This window comes from Henckelia pumila, chromosome 2 (assembly GCF_033568475.1).
Source record: "Henckelia pumila isolate YLH828 chromosome 2, ASM3356847v2, whole genome shotgun sequence".
Lineage (NCBI taxonomy): Eukaryota > Viridiplantae > Streptophyta > Magnoliopsida > Lamiales > Gesneriaceae > Henckelia > Henckelia pumila.
In genome coordinates this window covers 194,539,859-194,564,927 of record NC_133121.1, presented here as the reverse complement: position 1 = coordinate 194,564,927, position 25,069 = coordinate 194,539,859, and the positions used below count along the sequence as shown (strand labels likewise).

The 25,069-nt window shown below is 36.3% G+C and overlaps 1 protein-coding gene and 1 non-coding gene across 2 annotated transcripts; both read right to left on the bottom strand.

The window, feature by feature from the left end:
• Nucleotides 1–302: 302 nt before the first annotated feature.
• Nucleotides 303–971, bottom strand: LOC140879301 (secreted RxLR effector protein 161-like). The gene has a single exon (XM_073282976.1). The coding sequence runs from the start codon at nucleotides 969–971 to the stop codon at nucleotides 303–305; it is 669 nt and encodes a 222-aa protein (XP_073139077.1).
• A 16,455-nt stretch (nucleotides 972–17,426) lies between these two features.
• On the bottom strand, nucleotides 17,427–17,537 carry LOC140885810 (small nucleolar RNA R71). The gene has a single exon (XR_012151226.1). It is a non-coding gene; the product is annotated as a small nucleolar RNA R71 (small nucleolar RNA).
• Between the last annotated feature and the right edge of the window lie 7,532 nt (nucleotides 17,538–25,069).

The window sequence follows — 25,069 nt, the reverse complement described above, 5'->3', positions numbered from 1 at the left end:
TAAAACTGAGTTCTTGATCAACTACATGTTACATGATTTGTTCGGTACCTGCGTGTGTCTTGGTTGTCTCAATTTAATTATATTTATCTTTTAGTTATTTTAATTCTTATTATTTTTAGTAATTAAATTTTTTTAATTCATTGCATCCTTCTTTATTATTTTTGTCTAGATTAAGTAAAATAATTAATTTTTGAGAATTGACTACAGTCCCTGTGGGATCGATACTTGGACTTTCTGTCCACTTTATTATTACTTGACCTGGTACGCTTGCCAGTATATTTTTATCACACCGATTTATGCGGTCAAGGATTGTAAGTGATTGCGATGGTATTAGTGTTATCACAAAATATGGGTGATTCTTTGGCTTTGATGCCATAATCCCTCAACTGTTGTTGCATCCAGAGCAGTTGAGCACAACAGCTTCTTGCAGCTAGATACTCAGCTTCAGTTGTTGAAGTGGCTATGGATGTTTGCTTCTTTCTAAACCAGGAGATCAGTCTATCCCCGAGGAATTGACATGATCCACTTGTACTTTTCCTATCCATTTTATATTCAGCATAGTCTGCATCTGAGTATCCAAATAAATTAAAAGAGTTATCCTTAGCATACCACAAATCAACACTCTGAGTTCCTTTAAGGTACTTTAGTATCCTTTTGGCTGCTACAAAGTGTGTTTGCTTTGGATTAGACTGGAACATAGCACAGAGACAAACTGCAAACACAATGTCAGGTTTACTAGCTGTTAAATAGAGTAATGACCCTATTAGACCTCGATAAATTGTTGCATCAACTGAGATTCCCCCTTCATCTTTGTCAAGTTTAATTGATGCGCTCATGGGAGTAGTGGCAGCTGTGCAATTTTCCATAACAAACTTCATTATTAGTTCCTTGGTGTACTTAGTTTGGCTTATAAATATCTCATTCTTCAGTTGTCGAAATTGCAAACCAAGAAAGAAATTCAGTTCACCCATCATGCTCATCCTGCATTAACTTAGAGAATCTCTTGCACAATGTGGGGTTAGTTGACCCAAAAATAATACCATCAACATATATTTGTACTAGTAGTGTGTGATCACCTTTTGTAAATTTAAATAAGGTTTTATCAACCGTGCCAATGGTAAATTCGTGTTCAAGAAGAAACTGGGTTAAAATATTATACCAAGCTCTAGAAGCCTGTTTCAGTCCATATAGAGCTTTGTTTAGATGATAAACATGGTCAAGAAACTGATGATTTATAAATCCAGGTGGTTGCTCAAAAAAAAACTTCTTCTTGAAGATTTCCATTTAGAAAGGCACTTTTGACATCCATTTGATACACCTTGAAGTCTTTGAATGATGCATAGGCAAGGAGCATCCTTATTGCTTCCAGTCTAGCTACCGGTGCATAATTTTCATCGTAGTCGATTCCTTCCTCTTCCCTATACCCTTGGGCAACTAATCGTTCTTTATTTATGATAACAGTTCCATCTTCATTTAACTTGTTTCGAAATACCCATCAAGTGCCGATGACTGATTGGTGGGATGGTCTTGGAACAAGATCCCAAACTGAATTCCTTGTGAATTGATTTAATTCTTCTTGCATAGCCTCTATCCAGCAACTGTCGGTTAAAGCATCTTCAACTTTCTTTGGCTCTATCTGTGATATGAAGGCTGCGTGAAGAAATTTGTTGATCATTTGTCCTCTAGTTCTTAATGGTGCTAGAGGATTTCCTATCACCAAATTTGGTGGGTGCTTCTTTGACCATTTAAGATTGGGTCCAAGATGACTTTCAGGAGTCAAAGATTCTTCTTAATTTTGATTGGTCATGTCATCTCGTCCAATTTCTGTGTTCTCAGTGTGAAAAATGTTTTCTTGAGCTTTGTACTGATGCTCTTTATTTTCCTTGACTGAGTGAGTTGGTTGATTGTCAACTGGTTGTTCAGTTTGAACTTTCTCAACTTCTGGATCTATCAGTTCAGGTTCTGGAGTTTGAAGTGTTCTGACGTCCATTGAAGAGTCATCTTCACTATCATCTTCCAGCTGTACTTCCTGAAAGAGATTTGAGAGTTGATTAACATTAGTTGGGATTTCAGTTGACATATCCTCATTAAAGATAATATGGATAGATTCTTCAACATTCAAGGTTCGTTTGTTGAAGAATCTATAAGCTTTACTAATTGAGGAATATCCAAGGAATATGCCTTCATATGACTTTGCATCAAATGCAGTCAGATGATTTTTACCATTGTTGTGAATGTAAAATTTTTGCATCCAAAGATTTTGAAATATGAGACATTTGGCTGTTTACCATTCCAGATCTCATATGGAGTTTTAAAAAATTTCTTACATATCATCGATCTGTTCTGAGTATAGCAAGCAGTGTTCACAGCCTCTGCCCAAAATATTTGAGACACTTTGGACTCAGCTAACATGGTTCTCGCACCTTCTTTCAGAGAACAATTTCTCCTTTCTGCAACACCATTTTGTTGTGGTGTTCTAGCTACTGAGAATTCATGTTTGATTCCAGAATTATCTAAAAATGAAGAAAAAGTTTGATTGACAAATTCAGTTCCCCTGTCACTCCTGATTATGTCAATCTTATGTGATTTTTCAGTAAAATGTCTTTTGAAAATCTTGATCAGTTGCGATGCAGTTTGGTCTTTGGATTTTAAGAAAATGACACAAGTGAAATGAGAGTAATCATCAATGATTACAAGAGTATATCTCATTCCCCATAAACTTGTTACTAGTATAGGAGGTCCATATGTAACAGTTTCAAGCATCGGGAAAATGAGTTATAACCCTTGTTTTTAAAAGATGACCTAACTTTCTTCCCAAACTGACAAGCTGAGCAAACTTTGCCCTTAGAAAAGTCGATTTTAGGCAGTCCTGTTACTAGCTTAAGCCTAATCTGACTGGCAATAGCCTTAAAGTTTAGGTGATTCAATCTCTTGTGCCACAACCAGTTGCGCTTGGAATTGGAAGCTACGAGGCAAACTGGTTTGTTGGACTGATCATTCCAGCATACTTTGTAAGTATTTCCACACCTGTTTCCTGTTAAGATAATATCACCAGAATCATTTTTAACAAGACAGGAGTGTTTTTGAAATTCAACAGAGTATTCATAGTCACATAGTTGACTAATGCTGATTAAGTTGTATTTCAAGTTCTCAACTAGTAAAACATCCTTGACGATTATGTTGCCGTGGATAATCTTACCCTTACCCATGGTCCTATCCTGTGAATTATCACCAAATGTGATAGTTGGACCACTGCTTTTGATAAGTTCGGATAACAGTTTTGCATTTCCAGTCATGTGTCTTGAACATCCACTATCCAAGTACCATGTTTCATCCAATCTTTCTTTAGTACCTGTTACCTGCAAGCACAAAGTTGAATAATTTTGGTACCCACATCTATTTGGGTCCACGAGGGATTAATCCTTTAGGAACCCAAACCTGGAATACTTTGACCAGTTTACCAGTTTCAGTGTTCCTATAGTTTCGTACTAAATTATGTTCTCTAGGTTGTGGAGTGTGAGGTGCTTGTGATACCATATGTTGTTTTCCCTTCCCAAGATCTTTGAGTTGCCGATACCTCTTTTGAACAAGAAGTTGATTGTTATATTGATTCCAATTTCCTCTTATAGGATTCGGTTGAGATGTATTAGTCCGAGCTGGACTTATAGCAGTTTCAACCTTAGTTTCCTGAGGATTGAAACTGATACCAAATCTCTGCCGATTCATCTGCTCTATCGACTTCGAAGTCATAAGGATGGGTTTATCATGTTCATTTTCCCTGACTGCTCGCACAAAGTTTATAAACTTTTCTTTGCACATATTCAGTTTGGGTAGAGTACTGGATTCACCAATGTCATATGTTTTACCATGCCCTAGACCACTTTTTTCATTTAAGGGCTTTTTTTAAATCATGCATTTCTGTCAGCAAACTTGATGATCTATTCCATGAACTTACTAGGTCATTCAGTTTCTAATTTTCCTTTGTAAGATTCAAGGAATCAATCATAAGTTGCTTCTTTTCAGAAACTTGGCAATCTCTGCTTCAAGATTATTTTGCTCAACTAATTGCTCCCAGATGAGTACAGTTGAGGTGTCTTGAAGATCCTCGTGCTTTGCTTTGATGTCATCAAATTCTATGGACAATTTATGGTACTCATTGGCCATTTCGTGAAGTGCTGTGATGATTTCTTCTCTAGTGAATTCTTCAGAGCTAAAGTCAAATACCTGGTGACTTGTGGATGCTTGCTCATGATCATTGGCCATTAGGCACTTCACTTCTTCATCATCCTCACTAGAGCTTGATGAATATTTGGATTCTTCTATTTCAGTATCGGTCTCTGCCCATTTGGCTTTGTTGTCTGCTGCAACCAGTGTTTCATACTTCTTTCTCGAAGCATATTTGTCATCTCTTGAGCTTCTCCTTCTTTCCTCCATCGGTGGAGCTTTTCTCATCTTTCTTTGGTTTAGGACAGTCAGCTATAAAGTGTCATGTCTTTCCACAGTTGAAACAACCTCTTGGATCTTCGGTGGCATCTTTCTTTTGAATGTTTCTTCTGTATGATCCTTCCTGATTTCTTCTAATAAACTTTCCAAACTTCTTTACAAACAATGACATAGCATCATTGCTTATTGTTCTGCAGTTTTCTCTGGTTGAGAAGGTGATTCTAATTTAACTGCAGCTAAGGTCGTGGTCAGTTGAGAGGTAGACTGATCTTCCTCGCAAGTTTTCAACTCAAACTCATAAGCCTTTAGGTCAGCAAATAAATCATGCAGCTCCAACTTATTTAAATCCTTTGATTCCCTCATACCCATTGTTTTCACATCCCATTCTTTGGGAAGACCTCGAATGACTTTTAAGATGACTTCCCTGTTGGGATGTCTTTCCCAGTGCATTGAGCCCAATGAAAATGCTAATGACTCTCTCATCAAATTCTTCCATTGATTCTTCAGGTTTCATCTTTATGTTGTCAAACTTTTGTGTAGCAACAGATAGTTTGTTCTCTTTTGTTTGCTCATTTCCTTCGCACAGTTGAATCAGTTTTTCCAAAATTTCCTTTCTTGTTTTGCACATCTAAATCTTACTGAAAGTATTCTTGTCCAGAGTCTTGTACAAGATATCTTTTGCAACATTGTCAAGATTTGCCTTCTTCTTATCCTCAGCAGTCCACTCAATTCTTGGCTTTTCGATATATTGTGGCCCACCACTGTAAAGACCCACAACATTATTAACTTTTGTGATTGTGAGAGGTCCATCAGTGATGAAAACTCACATGTCATCATCTAAAGCTGATAGATGCGCTTGCTTGCGAATCTTCCAATCATTAAAATCTTCTTTGGAGAACATCGGAATCTTGCTGAATGAAGACATTTTGATACAGTGTTCAATGACAAGATAAAAAGTCCTTCTCTGACGCCAATTGATAGGATCAATTACAAGTGTAGAGGGGGGTGGGGGGTGAATACACTTCTAAATAGTTTAGTATAAAAAGGTTTAACTCGATCGGTTTAATGATGGAATTCTAGACTTATCTTGGTATCTAATGTAATTTGACAAACAAGGTGTGTGCGGAAATATGCCAAATTACAGATTTGAACATTCAGTAATTATCAGTTTAGGATAGGTGATGATAGTAGGTAAACTGAAATAACGCAAGCAAATGTTTATGGATCTTCGGAGATTTCAAATACTCTTACATCACACCTTCTTCCACCTCGGAAGAATATCACTAGAAGACTTTGAATTTTACAAGCAATTTTCAAAACCCCGATCCGTTTTAGGAATTAGACACTTCCTAAACAAGAACTCCTAGTACAAAAACTTAGTTTCAGTCCTAGACTGATGATATAAAAAATAAATACAACTTGAAATTCTTAGCACAAGATTGATCCTTCAATGATCAGAATAACACTCAGGCACTTGTGCTTCGAGTTCCATGATCGATTCTCAAGCATGTAAGACTTTGAATATTCTTGTAGAGAGCAATATAGGCAGAAATTACAGTGCGAGAGAGAGAGCTCCTTAGAACTATCAAGATCTCTATTTATACCCTTGAATTGTTAACGGTCATAAATTCAAATTGAATCTTAAGATAGGATTTTGAATATTCTCGTTGTATTTGTCATTTTCAACAACAAATTCTGGAGCCGACATTTCCCTTTGCATCGCGACACTACCTTCTGTAGAGTGTGTCAGAGTACGGACGATCTTATCCAGAAGTGGTAAGGTAGTAAACTGGTGAGGGTAAACTGATGAAGTCAGTTTAGCGAGGGTAAAATGATGGAGTCAGTTTAGCAAGCAGTTTCGGCTAGTTGAGCAAGGCATTTTAGCACGAGGCAGTTTAGCTCATGTATATCAGTTTATTATCTTTCCGTTTGGCCTTTTTTTAGATCCTTTGGGATTCGTAATTGTAAACACCAAAATTTAATTTCCCAACACCAGGCCCTTGCATCAATAGATTTGATGTATATACGCATCTTCAATTTTGAGGGGACATTGTTAGTTCCATCCAAAATTGGTGGACGAATTACAATGTTGTTGTATGATGCATCCATCACAAACCTGGAGAAATAACCAAGAACTCACTTAGTAATGTCAAGAGACCATCTCTGATGGCACTTTTAAGGTATACTTGCACAGTCTGTCGAGTAGAGTTCGTGTTGTCTATGGTGTTACAACACCAGAGACAACATGTAGCGGAAAATAATAAAAATAACAAGTAAAATAAATAAGACCAGAGACAGTTATGCACAAGTAACTAGTACTTGTGCGGGTGTCTTAGGGCCAATGAATCACTAGAAAATATTATATCAGTCTTACAAATTAATACTATTGATTTATAAAAAAATAGTAAATACTAGATTTCTCAACAGGTTGAGAAATAAAACTGCATCCTAAACTATTAGAATATCAAACAAATCAGATGCAACTCTCGTATGCCTAAATTTGAAGAACAACAAAATCGTTAATCAAGACTATGCACTAAGTGTTGTCTCCATGCCTTCAACACTAATGACAACACGGGGAAAGCAGCAAGAACGGCGGCGAAAAACCTCTTCAAAAATTCTGAATGCTCGGATCAGAATTCTGTTCTTATTTGATCATTACAATTAACTCTGGATCGTCTTGAATAAAAAACACTCTGATAGTCCTCCTGTCTGTTTCAAACTCCAAACCAGAAGTACAACAGTCGTCGATAAACTGAGAAACACCAATAGTAGAAAGAGATAAAGAACAAAGCTTTCGGCTTAAAGCGTCTGCAACTGCATTCGACTTTCCCGGGTAGTATTTGATTTCACAGTCGAAATCCTTCAACAAATCTATCCATCTCCTCTGTCTCATATTCAGTTCTGCCTGTGAAAACAAATACTTAAGGCTCTTATGATCAGAAAAGATCTCTAAATACTCACCATAAAGATAGCGACGCCAGATCTTCAAAGCAAATACGATCGCGGCAAGTTCAATATCATGAACTGGATAACGAGTCTCGTGTGGCTTCAGCTGTCTCAATGCATAAGCTATCACATGCTTCCTCTGCATAAGAATACATCCCAAACCTTGGTGAGAAGAATCGCAATAAACGGTAAAACCTCCAGTACCTGATGGAATAGAAAGAATCGGATCACTGGTCAGTCTCTTCTTCAGATCAACAAAACTGAAATGCGCATTATTTTGAGTTAGCTGGGTAATCGGCTTTGCAATAGAGAATCCCTCGATGAATCTGCGATTAACCAACTAAACCCATAAAGCTTCGGATCTCAGGCACTAATTTCGGTCTAGGCCAATTCATTACCGATTCGATCTTGCTGGGGTCAATTGAAATCCCATATCCTGAAATAATGTGACCAAGAAAGACAACTCGATCCAACCAAAACTCAAACTTAGACAGCTTGGTAAACAACTGTTCAGCCCGTAAAATCTGCAATACGGTCCTCAAGTGCTCTGCATGGTCAGTACGATTCTTTGAATAGATAAGATTATCATCGATGAAAATAATCACAAACTCATCCAAATAACGCTGAAAGATAGTTCATTAAACCCATAAAAACTGCTGGAGCATTAGTCAAACCGAACGACATGACTATAAACTCGAAATGACCATACCTCGTTCTGAAATTCTTCTTAGGAATATCTTCTTCTCGCACTCTCAGATGATGATATCCCGACCTTAGATCAATCTTTGAATAGATAGAAGAACCCTGCAGTTGATCAAAAAGGTCATATATTGTAGGTAAAGGATACATGTTCTTTACCGTATCTTGATTCAGTTAACGATAATCAATACAGAGCCGCATAGAACCATCCTTCTTCCGCAAAAAGAGAACAGGAGCACCCCAAGATGACACACTAGGTCTGATGTATCCTTTGGCAATCAAATCCTCGAGCTTTTCTTTTAATTCTCTCAATTCGAATGGTGCCATACGATAAGGATCTTTGGAAATCGGTTGAGTACCTGACAATAAATCAATGCTGAATTCGATCTCACGAATAGGTGGCAATCCAGGAATCTTGTCTGGAAAGACGTCAGGAAACTTTCTAACCACTAGTATAACAACCAATTCTGGGCTAGATTTCATGACATCCACTGCATAGATCGAGAATCCATCTGCTCCTTTCTGTAACAAACGAGTCATCGAAAAAACAGACATTAAAGGAATTCTGGATCGAGAACACTTACCGAAAAATTTCCACTCCTCTGCCATCTCCGGTCTAAAACAGACTACTTTTTGAAAATAGTCAACGTCATCCCTGTACTTGGTCAAAGCATCTATACCGATAATACAGTCAAAATTTGACAAACCAAGCACAATACAATCGAAAATAATCACATTAACTTCAAACCGTAGTTCACAGTTCCGTACCAATCTTACGGACACAATTCCTCCACCCAAAGGTGAAGTAACAACTACTACAGCAGGCAAAGGATCACAAGGCAAGGCATGCATCAAAACAAAATTCTCAGACATAAAGAGTAAGACGCACCCGTATCTATCAATACATGAGCAGAATAACCGAAAATCGAACAGTTACCTTCTATAACATCGTCAGGTGCAGCCTGATCCCGATTCTCTGTCAGAGCAAAGACTCGTGCCAACTGTCTCGGAGGCTGGTTTGCATTCGGGTTACCTCCCTGTGTATTCTGTTGCTGAGGCTGGAAAGAGTGAACCGCAGAAGTCTGCTTCTCAGGCTGAGCTATTTGTCTAGAAGAACTCCCACTCTAAGATCGATCATTACCTCGTTGGGGGACACACCTTAGCAAAGTGCCCTGGCTGCTGACAGATATTGCAGTTCCCGAAAACTCCTTTACACTGCTCTTGGGAGTTTCTACCTCCACACTTGTTGCAAAACATAGATGAAAATCCGGAACTCTGTCCGGCACCGAACTGTCTGGAGCCACTGGAGCTAGAAGAACTGCTCTCTGGCTTCTTGTTTCCCCTTTGCTCTGAAGCGATCCCTTCGGTTACCTCCACTTCTTCCTCCTTCAAACCTCGGTGGTTGGTTTTGATACTGAGATGGCTGATTCTGATATTGAGACGGTTGGTTCTTGTTGGAGAACGCGGCGATCAGATCAATCAGGATTGATACCCGGTGCAGCGGAAGTTTAAAAATTATATATGGAACAATTCCATAATGGATATCAACCTTACGATTAAATTGTGTGTGTGTAAAAATTAAATAACGATTATAAATTTTTACCTCCAATCTCGAAGCGAGATTATGGACACCAACAGATTTCTCTTCTCTTGTTGTATATCCCTGAAACTGATGGACGAACTGTTCTTCAATCAAGTCCACGAATGGATATTTAATCCCTCTGATAGATTGCACTAGAAAATCTATCAGAAGTTTCTACGAAGAGATTAACGAATTTGATCCGTTAAACCAGACTGCAATTCAAAATTCACAGACTGGATTTTCCGAGCAGAGGGGAGAAGGGGGCGCGGCCACTACTGAGAGAAAAATAGGGTTTTTTTCGAAAATTTTGTGACCTGTTGTATGTAATTTCTGTACTGCAATAACTTATTTATAATGTAGGCCACTAACAGCTTAGGGCCCATTAGTCATAAGTTCAAGCCCGACAAGCAAAGCCCGCATGTTCAGAAATTAATATAAAATTCATCGTGACTCCGATTGATAAACCGATTTCACCAATGTGCACAGAAACCATTTCTGCACCTTTTAAAGTCAAGATAAATTTTTCTGAATCCGAATTCAGTGATTTCCAAAAATGCCCATCCCTATGTCATTTTAGAAAATCTTACTCCTCTACTCATAATTAAGAAGTCCAACTTCTTCGTTCATTAAATTTAACTCTTTAAATTTAACTATCTCAACGGGGATTAAAAATCCATTACTCTGTGTGACCCTCAATGGTTCAGGGATACAGCTAGCCGTGGGCTCACAACTCCTTGTGACTCGGAACAACAATTTCCGACTTGCCCATCGAATCATGGTATGAGCGCCTAGAAACATCGCCCCATGATTCCCTAGGTATCACTGATAGTGCCTGCAAGAACCAATAGATTTTGGTTAGCGTACAGTACGGTCCCTTCATCCATATATCCCGATCGAATCAACAACCATTGGTATATCGAGAGTCGTTCGAGATTCGATAACTATGCAATACATCTTGAAGATCAAATAGTGACATCGCATGTGTTACTAAGAAACCATTTCTTAAAACACATCATGTACTCTGGCCAGAGATTCGTCACACTAATATCTCCTCAGATCGCATAGGATATCCACACTCGCAAGTATGTGGTGAATCCTTGACAACAAAGCATCGACTCCTATATGTGTTGTAACTGTACCCAATCCCGACACCTGATGACCCCAATAGAGTCGGTAAACGAGTCAAAGCACAGTACTAGCATATAGAGTCTCAATGATGTTTCAAGTAGTAAGGACTAATGGTGTACAACCAAAACCGCGGACTTTATCCACTCGATAAGTTATAACCACTTGGAAAGTCCGGATAGGGTAGTTCGATCATTCATCATATGAATATCCATTTGCATGCTTCGAACATCTCTATGTTCCTTACCAATGAAACGTGGTACTCTGCATCGCAAATGCTAGTCTCAAACTCGAGCGATCCTTATCCTTATTATCGGACGGCTCACTAGGAACAGTTTAGAATATACAGTGAATATAAGATGTGTTTCATGATAGACATCTCCATGTTCTACCACATCTTACATACACTATAGTATATTCAAGGTCTTTATCAAAACAACAATAGTATATCACAATATAAGAATATGAAGAAAGATAAAGTCATTGCCATTAATAAAAGTGTAAATTATATTAAACAAAAGATTGTTTATACAAAGAGTCATCAAAGCCCTTAGCCACAAGTTGGCTCACTGGGCACCCACTCTTTCAGTTCTGATACTGAGATGGTTGGTTCTGATACTGAGACGGTTGGTTATGAGACTTGTCTCGGCTGCTGAGGCACATGCTAAGCTCTTCTCTGTCTCATCAAACCTGCTTCAGCTCCCTTTTCATGATTCATGGCATCTGCAAAATTATCAGGCCTAGTAGTGTTTACCAACGTGAAGATATCAGAATTCAAACCATTAATGAACTGGTCGGCTTTTGCTTTTTCGTTATCGGAAAAGTGCGGTGCAAACTTCAGCAAGCTATCAAACTTAGACACATACTCTTCAATGTTCATGTTCCCTTGCCTCAGAGTGGCAAACTCGGCACCCTTGTCCTTTCTATAAGACACTGGAAAGAAACGCTTATAGAATTCTGTCTTAAACAAACTCCATGAGACAATTGTACCTCGATTCTCAAGGGCCTTTTTTATCGAAATCCACCAGCTCTTAGCCACACCCTGCAGCTTATGAATTAATAACCTGATTCGGCGATCATCTGAATAGTCGAGAGAATCGAAAAACTGATATATGTCTTCCAGCCAACTTTCACAGTTAATAGCATTCTCATAACCCTTCAATATTGGTGGGTTAAACGACTTAAACCTCTTCAGTAAGGTTTCCATAGGAGTCGCTGTGGGGTCCATCTGATCAGTTTTGGTACTAGCTTGTTCGTTCGGAGGAGTAACTGGCGGTGGGTTTTTGTTAATTACTCGACGAGGACCCATCTGATAATCAAAGGGTTAGGACACAAGATATCTCAATCTATAAAATTCGGTGCCCTTCAACTTCTTAGGAATTCGGATACAAGTCGATAAACAAAACAGTTATATCTCAAGTAGTCCATGCTTTATAAATTAAATCACATAATCATGTAATTCAAATAATTCTTCAAATAAAGCATGCTCGCATGGAATTCAAACAATCAAATAAATAACTCAATAACATGCGAGAAGCCAACACAGGCGGACTCGATATACCCCTCTCACTTCTAGTTCAACAAAGAACTTATCGCTCTGATACCACTTAATGTGAGACCTCGATTCTAAACATCTAATCTCGAATTAAACAATAATTAAGCATACAAGATCCAAGGCTAAAAGACACAAAGGAAAAAAAAAATTTCTTTTGCACAGAGCCTCTCTCGAGCGGTATAGGACGCCCGCTCGAGCGAGCAAAACTCTGCCCGCCTCTCAACAGATTGCTCGCTCGAATGGTAAGACACCAAACTCTGTATCGCAATCATAAAAACGCTCGCTCGAGCGAGCTCATACCGCCGCTGCGAGACCAATTCTGAAGTCAAAAACCAGCTTTTGCTCTACAACCAAATTCCTACTCGAATCCATTCACTACATAACGAGGTATAAAATATATGCAACGAAAACATTCAATCCTAAATATTCGAATATAACATCAAACAAGTTTGAGTTCTAAACTTGCTTCAAGATATAAACTAGATTGACATGGTGTTCGACTTCTAAATCGAGTCCCACTTATATTCCTTGATCTTGATGCTAACCAAGTCTCCTCTTACTCGATCCTGCCCACCTGTTTCCAAGTACACATACAAAACAAAGAAACAACCGGATAACTCCGGTGAGAATGATATATCTCAATAAAAGCAACATAACATGCAATAACAAGTAATATATCAATCACATGATATAAAGACAACATATTCAATGTTAATACGAATGAAATGAATGTCTTTAAAATCGGGATATCAACTCTGATAATCAAGGAATTTCTGCTTTCTTTTGGGATCCCGAGGATGAGATCACGTAACAACTCACCGACTCTCCCGATCAAGGTGGTGTCACGTATCTCCATCCTCTAAACTTTGGTGCGACTACAAGGAGTATGCTGACACTAGGTGAACTTCTACAACCCAGGCCACTCGATTATAGCCCCCAAATCTTCTAACAAAAAGGGCCGTACAACCCGCTGAAATCAATGATTTAGGCTCAAGATGAATGCATATAGAAAACACAAAGAATTAAACATAATTCAATTAATAACAAAAGTTCAATCACAAAATACAAGCTCCCCACTCTATAACAAGTATTGATGAAAGTATGTGATTTAAGGGAAACTCAAGAACCATCTATCTTGAGTGTTCTATCCCGCTTAACCAATGTCTGCTTATACCTTTCGATTCAAAAGCTCCAACTCTGGATATGCTACAAAAAGAGGTTATATCAAAATCTATACAACCACTAAAACAAATGCTCAAGGTAAATCTCTTTACGACTCTTCGTCTAACTCTTCGACGATCGACTTATGCTAAATATGGCTCAACAAACTTCAAACCAATCTGTACGGAGGCAAAAAAAGATCAATAACAACAATCAAACCCAACCGCCAATGGTTCAACAATTCAAACGAATCAAAATCCAAAAACTCAAACCGGCGGCATAACAGCTATATTCTGATCAAACCGGAAACACAGACAACAGTAAAACATCGCAATCAACTCAAACCAATACCAAAACAACAATATCGATTCAAAACCAACACATCTCAAAATCCCCATTTTTGAAATATGCTACTAAAATCATAACAATTTCGAACGACGCTCTTTTTTCGATCCGACTGAGAATAAACTATAAGAACTAGTTCAAGAACATCATATCTGAAACTCAATAGATTCTAACAACATCCGAAAAAAGAAATATAACTGATCGGAGAAAAACTTACTATATAATGAAGCTCTCGCTGCCGGGATCGCTAAACTAACTTTGGATTTAAATTCGGGAAAATTGCTTTTTTGGTCCTGTATGTTTGTCACTTTGCGATTTTGGTCCTTTATATTTTCAGATTGCAGTTTTAGTCCGCTATCTTTATTTTTTTGGCAATTTTAGTCCTTTTTCCGATGTGGCGCTGACGTGGCACAAATTCAATGCTGATGTGGAGCTGACGTGTACAGTGCCACGTCAGCATTTTCGAAGAAAAAGGACCGAAATTGCCAAAAATCGAAACATACAGGACTAAAACTGAAATGTGAAAACATAAAGGACCAAAATCGCAAAGTGACAAACATACAGGACTAAATTTGCAATTTTCCCTTTAAATTCTACCAGACGGATCGACTGGAAACCAAAGAAGAAAGCTTGAAGATGGCATTTGGAAGTCTTCAATTGAGGAGAGGCGTGTTGGAGGTGATGGAGGAGTGAAGAAGACAAGTCAAAGGATCTGAAATATCTAATAAAGTCCAAATTTGCATTTGAGTCCCTAAAAATTCCTAAAATTGCAAAATAGACCCTAAACAAAATTAAATCGGCTCTTGAATTCTATAATTTCCAATTATCTCAAATAAACTTAATTAAGATAAATTTGGGGGGTTACACCAATGATACCTCCGAGATCGAAGAATCTGAATGGCTATCTGGGAGTCGGTCTCAATCCAAAGGGGAAAATGGCTAAGGTTAGAACAGAGAAGGATACCCCTCCAAACCGCCCAAAATTCTGCATGGACATTGGACCCCACACCGATGAAATCACTGAAAAATGCCAAAGTCCTCCCAGAAGAATCCCGAACAACCCCACCCATAGAATACTCACTCGGGTTCCCTCTCGAGCTCCCATCAACATTGAGCTTGAACAACGTGGGCGGAGGCCTCAACCAACGGACAATCGCAGTATTATGGATCCGTTGGAGTCCAATCGAGATGACCATTGTATGCGTAGTGATGGAACTTAAAATTTTTAATTATTTATATGTTAAAAAGTGTGTTTTAAAATTTAAGTTTAATTAAAATTATGAAGTTGTATTATTTTAGTGTTATGTGTTTATATTTAAATGTTTTACTAAAATGTTGTATTTTACGGTTTGCGCAGGTTTGGTAAAAATAAAATTACTCAAGCTACAGAGGTCATAATGGAGTAATCTCAAAACCTGTAGAATCACAAAAGAGGCATCTTCAACTTTGTAGAAGACAAGAAATTCCAAAAACTTCATTAAGATGATCAAACTAATCAATCATCAAAATGGAGACAGATTTACTTTTACTATGACCAGCTTGTAGTAAAAATATCATAACTATTTCACCTTTTACCCAAAAGAGGTGAATTATATGTCCAAACACATCTACACAAAATATCCTACGTGTTCTATGTTGAATGAAGAGGCTGAATCGGTGGTCTATGGCATCAAACATGCCAATTAAAGTTGGGTCAATGTATTGACATTCAAGGATACAAGCACTCACCAACTTTACTATTCCATATTTAATGAGTTTTGGACCCTTGCTCTCATTTGGCCTATAAATAGATGTGTTGTATAAAATTTATAGTGTGAAAGAGTGTAGAGAATTCCTCATTTGTAAAATAAATATTGTGTGTGTAAAAATAAAAGTTTGAGTGTGCAAGTTTCTCAAGTTCAAGTATGAAATTTCTTTTATCTTTATTCTTGAGTTTCATGTTCATGGAAAGCTAAATCTTTTTATGTCAAGGTGAAAAGGTTTCATTGTTGGTCAAGTAAGATTTTTTATATTTTATATATTCTTTTCTTTTCTATTTTTATTGTTACTAATTGATCTTTATTTGTAGGTATAATTTTGGATGATTTGTTGTTATCTATTTACATCAAATGCTTGGTACCTTGAATGTGGTTACCTTGATTTGTTGTCAAATATGATACAATAAATACTACAATAATTATATACTATAAATATAAGTATCTATTTATAATAAAGTCATATATATTATTTAGACGATAGCGTGACACTGTCGGTTGTTCTAAATAATATATTGTGATTTGAACTAACATTTACTTTCTCGCATCTAACTTTTACTTTATCGCAACTAACATTTACTTTTCCGCAACTAACATTTACTTTCTCGCATATAACATAAAGTCATATATTTTATTTAGACGATAGCGTGGCTCTGCCGATTGTTCTAAATGAAATATTGTGATTTGATCTAACATTTACTTTTATGTCAATTTATATTTATGCATTTATATATATATTATGGGTACCATGTATTAAATATCGGCTGATATTAATATAGTGGGAACTATATTATATGATATACTTGTTTAAATATTTAATTGTTCTTTTTATGTTTATATTTATTCATCTATATATATTATGGGTACCATGTATTAAATATCGGTTAATCTGATATTAATATAGTGGGAACTATATTATATGATATACTTGTTTAAATATTTCATTATTCTTTTATGTTTATTCTTATTTTAGTTTCTTTTATTTATTTTTATTAAGCAATCTTAAATAAACCAACAATGAACCTTTGAAGCCTTGACAATTTTATAATTTGTGTATTTGAAGTTTTATAATAATATTTTCATCTATAATATATTATTGCTAAAATTAAACTTACAACATCCTCTCCGTGGATCGATCTCGTACTCACGAGTACATTACTTGCAGACAACCTACACTTGGGTGAATTACAATTTAAGTTTTAGCAAATTTTTGGCGCCGTTGCCGGGGAGGTATAAATTAAGTTTAATTTTGTTATTATGTAAATAGTATGTTGTTTTTAATTATATGATTGTTTGGAGTCGTAAACAAAGTGGTAGACTTGTTTGAGTAACTGAAAATATTTTAAACATGGACAATAATTCTAATAATCAAGATAATAATAATAATAATAATAATAATAATAATAATAATAATAATAATAATAATAATCATCATCATCATCATCAAGAACATGAACAACCAAGAACACTTAGGCACCATATGAATCCAATAAGAACTAGTACACCATCTTGTTTAGTTTTTCCTCCTGATGCATCTAATTTCAATTTTAAGCCACAAGTCATTCAACTTTTACCAAATTTTCATGTCTTAGATTCTGAAAATCCATATTTGCATTTAAGAGAATTTGAGGAGGTTTGCAACACTTATAATGATCAAAATTGTAGCATGGATACTGTTCGATTAAAGCTTTTCCCTTTTTCCTTAAAAGATAAAGCTAAAACATGGTTGCAAAATTTGAGATCAAGTTCAATAAGATCATGGGATGAAATGCAACAACAATTTCTTAAAAAGTTTTTTTCCTTCCCATAGAACAAACTCTTTTAAAAGACAAATTACAACTTTTTCTCAAAAACAAGGGGAAACATTTTATCAATGTTGGGATAGATATAAAGAGTTACTTAATACATGCCCACATCATGGTTTTGAAATATGGAGGATAGTTTCTCACTTTTATGAAGGTTTAATACCTAAAGATAGGCAAATAATAGAATTCATGTGTAATGGAACTTTTGAAGATAAAAACCCAAATGAAGCTATAGAATATTTGGAGTCATTAGCAGAAAATGCTCAAAATTGGGATAATATAGGCTCAATTGAACCACCAAGTAAAACCAATAATTCAACAAATGGGGGTGGTATTTATCATCTTAAAGATGATGTAGATGTTCAAGCTAAACTTGCATCTTTAGCAAGAAAAATCGAGTCATTAGAAATAAAAAAGAGTGATCAATTAAAAAGTGTTCAAGAAATTGTTTGTCATATATGTGACACACATGATCACCTTACAAAAAATTGTCCTACTTTGCCTTCATTTAAAGAATGTCTCCATGAACAAGCCAATTATGTTAACAATTTTAAAAAACCAACATTAGATCCTTTTTCACAAACATATAATCCTGGTTGGAGAAATCATCCTAATTTTAGTTGGAGGAACGATAATAATGCACAACCTTCACAAAAACCTTTTCACAATAACCAAAGTCATCAAGGTTATGCTCCTTATATCCCACCTCCAAGAAAACATTTTGAAGATGAAATTCATGCATACATTCAAAAGCAAGAGTCTATCAATATTCAAAACATTCAATCTATGAATGATTTGAAAGAAACTCTTGCAAAATTTGCATCTGCACTTAATATTCATGAAAAAGGAAAATTTCCATCTCAACCACAACCTAATCCTAAAAATCAAAATCAAGAAAAATTTGATCAAGTAAAATTTGTTATTACTCTTAGAAGTGGTAAAATAGTTAATGATCCATATAGTGATGAAAACAAAGATCAGTCAAACTCAAAGAGTAAGGATGAAAATCTTGATACTTTCGAGAAAGATGATACTTTGAGTCCTAAGATTAAGAAAGTTGATGATAAATTATCTGAAATAATATGTGAGTCAAATAAACATGTTCCTTTCCCTCATGCATTAGTTAATAATAAAAAACAAAAAAATGATTCTGATATTTATGAAGTTTTTAAACAAGTAAAAATAAATATTCCATTATTAGATGCTATTAAACAAGTGCCTTCTTATGCAAAGTTTTTAAAAGATTTATGTAATGTGAAAAGACAATTGCATGTAAAGAAGAAAGCATTCTTAACGGAGCAAGTAAGCTCTATTATTCAAAATAATTCTACCTTGAAATATAAAGATCCCGGTTGTCCAACAATTTTATGTATTATTGGAAAAAATAAAATTAAAAAAGCTTTGTTAGATTTGGGAGCAAGTGTGAATTTAATTCCTTATTTAGTTTATGAAAAGCTTAAGTTGGGAGATTTAAAACCTACATCTGTCACTCTTTTACTAGCCGATAGGTCAATCAAAATACCTAGAGGTATCGTAGAAGATGTGTTAGTTCAAGTCGATAAATTCATATATCCTGTGGATTTTATTGTCTTGGATACACAACCAATAGAAGTACATAACGAAATTCCAGTAATATTGGGACGTCCATTTCTAGCAACTTCAAATACTTTAATTAATTGTCGAAATGGAATAATGAAATTGTCTTTTGGAAATATGACTTTAGAACTTAATGTGTTCAATTTATGTAAACAACCAAGTATTAATGAAGATGAAGATGATAATGCAATAGAAACAATTGTGGAAGAAAATATACACCAAGAAAACTTAAATCAACAATCTGAAGTTTGTTTAGTGGAAAATTTTGATTCAAAAAATGTTTTTAAATCAAAGTTATTTGAAGAAATTAATGAACTTGAAGAAGTAAAAGAAAATGATCATCCAAAACTTGAATTAAAACCCTTGCCAATAGAACTAAAATATGCTTTTCTTGGTGAAAATCAAACATATCCTATTGTAATATCTTCTACCCTCTTACCAAAACAAGAAGAAGATTTAATAACACTACTTAAAAAACACAAAAATGCAATTGGATGGACTTTGCAAGATATAAAAGGTATAAATCCTTTAATCTGCACACATAAAATTCACTTGAAAGAAAATGCTAAAACATATCAACAACCACAAATAAGATTAAATCCACACATGAAAGAAGTTGTTAAAAATGAAGTTTTAAAACTATTAGATGCCGGAATTATTTATCCAATCTCGGATAGTAAATGGGTAAGTCCAACACAAGTAGTACCAAAAAAATCAGGCATCACTGTTATAAAAAATGAAAAGGGAGAATTATTACAAACTAGGATTCCATCTAGTTGGCGTATGTGCATTGATTATAGAAAATTAAATAATGCAACTAGAAAAGATCACTTTCCGTTACCATTTTTAGATAAAATTTTAGAGAAAGTGGCAGGTAATCCTTATTATTGTTTTCTTGATGGGTATTCGGGGTATTATCAAATACCAATATCATTAGAAGATCAAGAAAAAACTACTTTCACTTGTCCGTTCGGAACTTTTGCTTTTAAAAGAATGTCATTTGGTTTATGTAATGCCCCGGCTACTTTTCAAAGATGCATGCTAAGTATTTTTAGTGACATGATTGAAGAATTTATGGAAGTTTTTATGGATGATATAACTGTTTTTGGAAACTCATTTGAAAACTGTCTTAAAAATTTGGAAGAAGTTTTAAAAAGATGTGAAGAAAAAAATCTTGTTTTAAATTGGGAAAAATGTCACTACATGGTTAAATCCGGAATTGTGTTAGGGCATGTCATATCTGAAAAAGGAATTGAAGTTGATAAAGCTAAGGTTGATGTTATTGCTAATTTACCATCACCAAACACGATCAAAGAAATTCGATCATTTTTGGGTCATGTGGGATTTTATAGAAGATTTATAAAAAATTTTAGCATAATATCGAAACCAATTTCAAATCTTTTAACAAAAGATGCACAATTTGAATGGACTCAAGAATGTGAAACTGCTTTTAAAAAGATAATTAATCTTTTAACTACATCACATATTTTACAACCTCCTGATTGGTCTTTACCATTTGAATTAATGTGTGATGCAAGTGATTATGCTGTAGGAGCCGTGTTATGACAAAGAAAATAAGGTAAACCTTATGTGATCTATTATGCAAGTAGAACCTTAAATAGTGTCAAATCAATTATTCAACAACTGAAAAAGAATTACTTTCAGTAGTGTTTGCATTAGATAAATTTCGATCCTATTTAATTGGTTCTACTACTATTGTTTACACTGATCATTCTGCCATAAAATATTTATCAAATAAACAAGATGCTAAGCCGAGATTAATAAGATGGATTTTGTTGTTACAAGAATTTGATCTTGTAATAAAAGATAAAAAAGGAAAAGAAAATGTAGTAGCCGATCATTTATCAAGAATAATTTCTGAATCATCTCAAAATGAAATACCAATAAATGAAAATTTTCCGGATGATCAACTATTTTATGCTACTACTATGCCTTGGTTTGCTAATATTGTAAATTTTCTTGTGACAAATAAAATGCCTTCTCATTGGAGTTCACAAGATAAAAATAAATTCTTGAAAGAGGTCAAAAAATTTTATTGGGATGATCCTTATTTGTTTAAGTATTGTCCTGATCAAATTTTTCGACGATGCATACCCGACAATGAGGTAAGTAGTGTCATTAAATTTTGTCATTCTGAGGCATGTGGAGGTCATTTTTTTTCAAAGAAAACTGCTGCAAAAATCTTTCAATGTGGATTTTATTGGCCTTCTTTATTCAAAGATACACATTCATTTTGCAAATCTTGTGAAAATTGTCAGAAAATGGGTTCAATTTCAAAACGAAACATGATGCCTTTAAATCCAATCATGATTATTGAAATATTTGACAGTTGGAGAATAGATTTTATGGGTCCATTTCCATTATCTTTTGGATTCACTTATATTTTAGTGGCTGTCGATTATGTTTCAAAATGGATTGAAGCAATTGCATGTAGAACTAATGATCATAAAGTTGTGATAAAATTTTTGAAAGAAAATATTTTTAGTCGATTTGGAATACCTAGAGCTATAATCAGTGATGGGGGAAGTCATTTTATAAATAAATCATTTTTTTCATTGTTAAGAAAATATGGTATTACACATAAAGTTTCTACTCCATATCACCCTCAAACGAATGGTCAGGTTGAACTTGCAAATAAAGAAATAAAACAAATTTTGGAAAAAACAGTCAATCCAAATCGAAAAGACAATGTCTTTAAGATTAAGTGATGCATTATGGGCATATAGAACTGCATTTAAAACATCATTGGGGATGTCACCATATAGATTAGTTTTTGGAAAGCATTGTCATTTACCTGTTGAAATTGAACATAAAGCTTATTGGGCAATTAAAGCGTTTAATACTAATTTAGATGATGCATCTAAATTAAGAAAATTTCAATTAAATGAACTAGAAGAATTAAGAAATGATGCATATGAAAATGCAAAGATTTATAAAGATAAAACAAAAGCATTTCATGATAAAAATATTATGAGAAAATCTTTTGAAATCGGACAAAAAGTTTTACTTTATAATTCTCGCTTGCATTTGTTTCCAGGAAAACTTAGATCGCGATGGTCTGGACCATTTATTGTTAAATTTGTCTATTCTCATGGTGCTGTTGATGTTGAAAATCCTAAAAATAATAATGTATTTAAAGTTAATGGGCAAAGACTTAAACCGTTTATAGAAAATGATGTTCTTAATGAAGAGTTTATGCCTTTATATGATCCAACTTAATTCTTACTTATATTTTTATTTTATTTTTGCAGAATTGAGTTCACTTCCCGGTTAAGTGGTGGATAACGGTACTCCGTGACTACTTTCAGTCGGTTTTATTTCAATTTCCCAAAATAATTGAATATATATATATATAAATATATATTATGGATGAAGCTATCAAAAAACTTGGTAAATATTTTCCATCTGTTTCTAAAAAAGTTCTGAGAATGATTTATGAAGGCAGATGTGAAAGATTGAGAATGCTTATGCAAAAATAAATCCCGGAGGATATTCGTCTTATAATTGAAGCCAAGGTTCGATTAGGTGGTGAAGTTCCAAAATTCTTACTTGTTTGAAATATGTCTGGACTAGGTAAAAGTACCTATGCGAAGAAAAGAAGGGCTAAAAGGTTAGATGTTTGTCATAATTGTTCCAGATGGACTTGTAATAGACAATGCAGATCTTTGGGATATGTTTCCACAAATAGAGAAGATAAAATTGATTTCATTAAGAATGGGCTGAGTAAAGAGTCATTAGATGATATCTCATTGACTCTTGATGTAGTAGCCCGAACCCTAATTGAGTAATTAAGGATTAATGCTAATTAAATAAATTGGGGATTGGACGGATCGGAAGCTCCGAAGGGACGATCGGAAGCTCCGATCGGGATCGGAAGCTCCGATGAGCGATCGGAGGCACCGATCGATATTACGTCAGGCATGACGTGTGGCTGGATCGGAAGCTCCGATCAGGACCGGAGGCTCCGATCACCCCTATCCGGAGTCAACAAGTGATATTTTGACACGTGGCAGATCAGGATCTTCGGAAGCTCCGATGGCAGGATCGGATGTTCCGATCGAGGTTCGGACGTTCCGATCAAGGATCGGAAGTTCCGATCGTTGTCTATAAATAGAAGGCCGAGACTTCACTTTCAATTGCCAATTCCGAGTTCTCCTTTCTATTCTAGTCCTTTTGGAGCTGTTCTAGTCTTCTTAGGCTTGGTCCGGAGGTCGGCGGGGCGTTCGGTAGTCGTAGCGGAGTCGTGCCCAAGTTCTGGAGGAATCGACATCAAAGGGCTAACGACGGACGAAGGTATAGCTTTTGCTCCCTATAAATATTTAGGAGTATGCAATAGCTTAGTTAAGGCTTTTAGAGCACTTTAATGATAGTAGTATCATTTGGCAGTGTAGAGCAGACTATAGGCGTGGACCTAGAGTTGGTAGAGCTTGCACTGTATTGAGGTACGAAAGTACTGTTCGAGATATCCTGACTGAGTATGCATGTATTATGTGACTGCATGATTTATATGCCATGATATTATGTTGCATTCATTTGCATCTTGCTGTATCTCCTTCGAGATGTCTGTTAGTAGGGTTGTACCCTATCCTGTTAGTGGATGGACTTCCATCGATTTGGGTCCGGCGTTTCCACGGTTATCTCGGTATGGGAGCCACCTCCTGAAGCGACGGCACAGCGTGCTACATACCAGGGCCCGGTCTGTCTCTGTTATCTGATCCTTGACCTCGAGTCTATAGGGAGTTCACTTTGCATGCATGTATACTCATACTCTCGCACTGAGCGTTTTATGCTCACGTCTCGTACTCTGTATTTTCTGGACACCCTATTCCTTGGGGCAGGTTTGTTATTGGACGAGGAGGGTGGATCCAGGAGGGGCTAGTCAGTGGTTGGCCAGCTGGAGCTTCGTCTAGGTTTTATTACTGTTGTTTGGGTTTATACAGCTATTCGATTTGGTTGTATATTATTGAATAATTACGGATTCCTTTACTTGGGATTGTATAATGTTATTGGTTTCCGCAGTTTTATTCTGATATCTGTTTTAATTAAAGTTAATTGCATGCCTAAGTTCTGTTTAGTAGGTGATCCGGGTAAGGGTCACTACATTTATGGTATCAGAGCATGCAAAAGATTTCTTGGGATTTAGTCTCATCTTGAGGTATTTTTGTAGATGTCAAATCGTGACGACCAAAGTTCTCATGGCAGTGTTGGTGGGCGTTGGGGTGATGCCGACCGGGAGCCTCGTCGAGAACGGCGTCATCGTCACCATGACGACGAGCGTTTCACTGTGCGTCGATTCTTAGCTATGGGTCCTAAGCCCTTAGTTGGAGGTGAGTCTCCGAAGGATGCGGAGAACTGGTTAGACCGCATGGAGACGACTTTTCAGACTTTCCAATGCACCGATGAGCAGAAGGTGGAGACCCTTGGCTATCTTCTGGATGGGCGTGCGCGTAGGTGGTGGAGGTTTACTTCTGCACCTTTTGTTGCGGCGAGAGGAGTGGCCACCTGGGCCGAGTTCCGCACAGCTTTCCAAAAGCGGTATTTTCCTCCTGCACTCCGTCAGTCGAAGGCAGGCGAGCTACTGAGTCTGCGACAGGGAACCATGTCTATCGATGAGTATCAGCAGAGGTTCTTTGATCTGCTATCCTATTGCCCCTAGATTGCTGATAGCTCAGAGATGAAGTATAATCTGTTCCTTCAGGGCCTTAACCCTGAGATCCATGACCGTGTGGCGGTTGGTGACGACATGTCCTACGAGGGTTTGGTGAGCCGTTGTCACCAGGCGGAGGACAGCATTCGGCGGAACAGGTCTTTCTCTCAGTCGAGACCTTCTAGTTCTTTGGGTCCCCGTGCCCAAACTTTCAAGAAGTCTGGATCTTCTTCTTCCTCTGGTTCTGGAGGTATTGTCCGTTTCGGTAAGAAGGACAAGTGTGATCACTGTGGGAAGAACCATCCATCCGACAAGTGCCGCAGAGCTTCTGGAGCTTGTTTCCGTTGTGGAGAGACTGGTCATATCCGGAGGGATTGTCCACAGTCT

Bases quoted from the DNA above. Each gene is read 5' to 3' on its own strand.
- LOC140879301 (XM_073282976.1), bottom strand. From the start codon at position 971: ATGGGTGAACTGAATTTCTTTCTTGGTTTGCAATTTCGACAACTGAAG.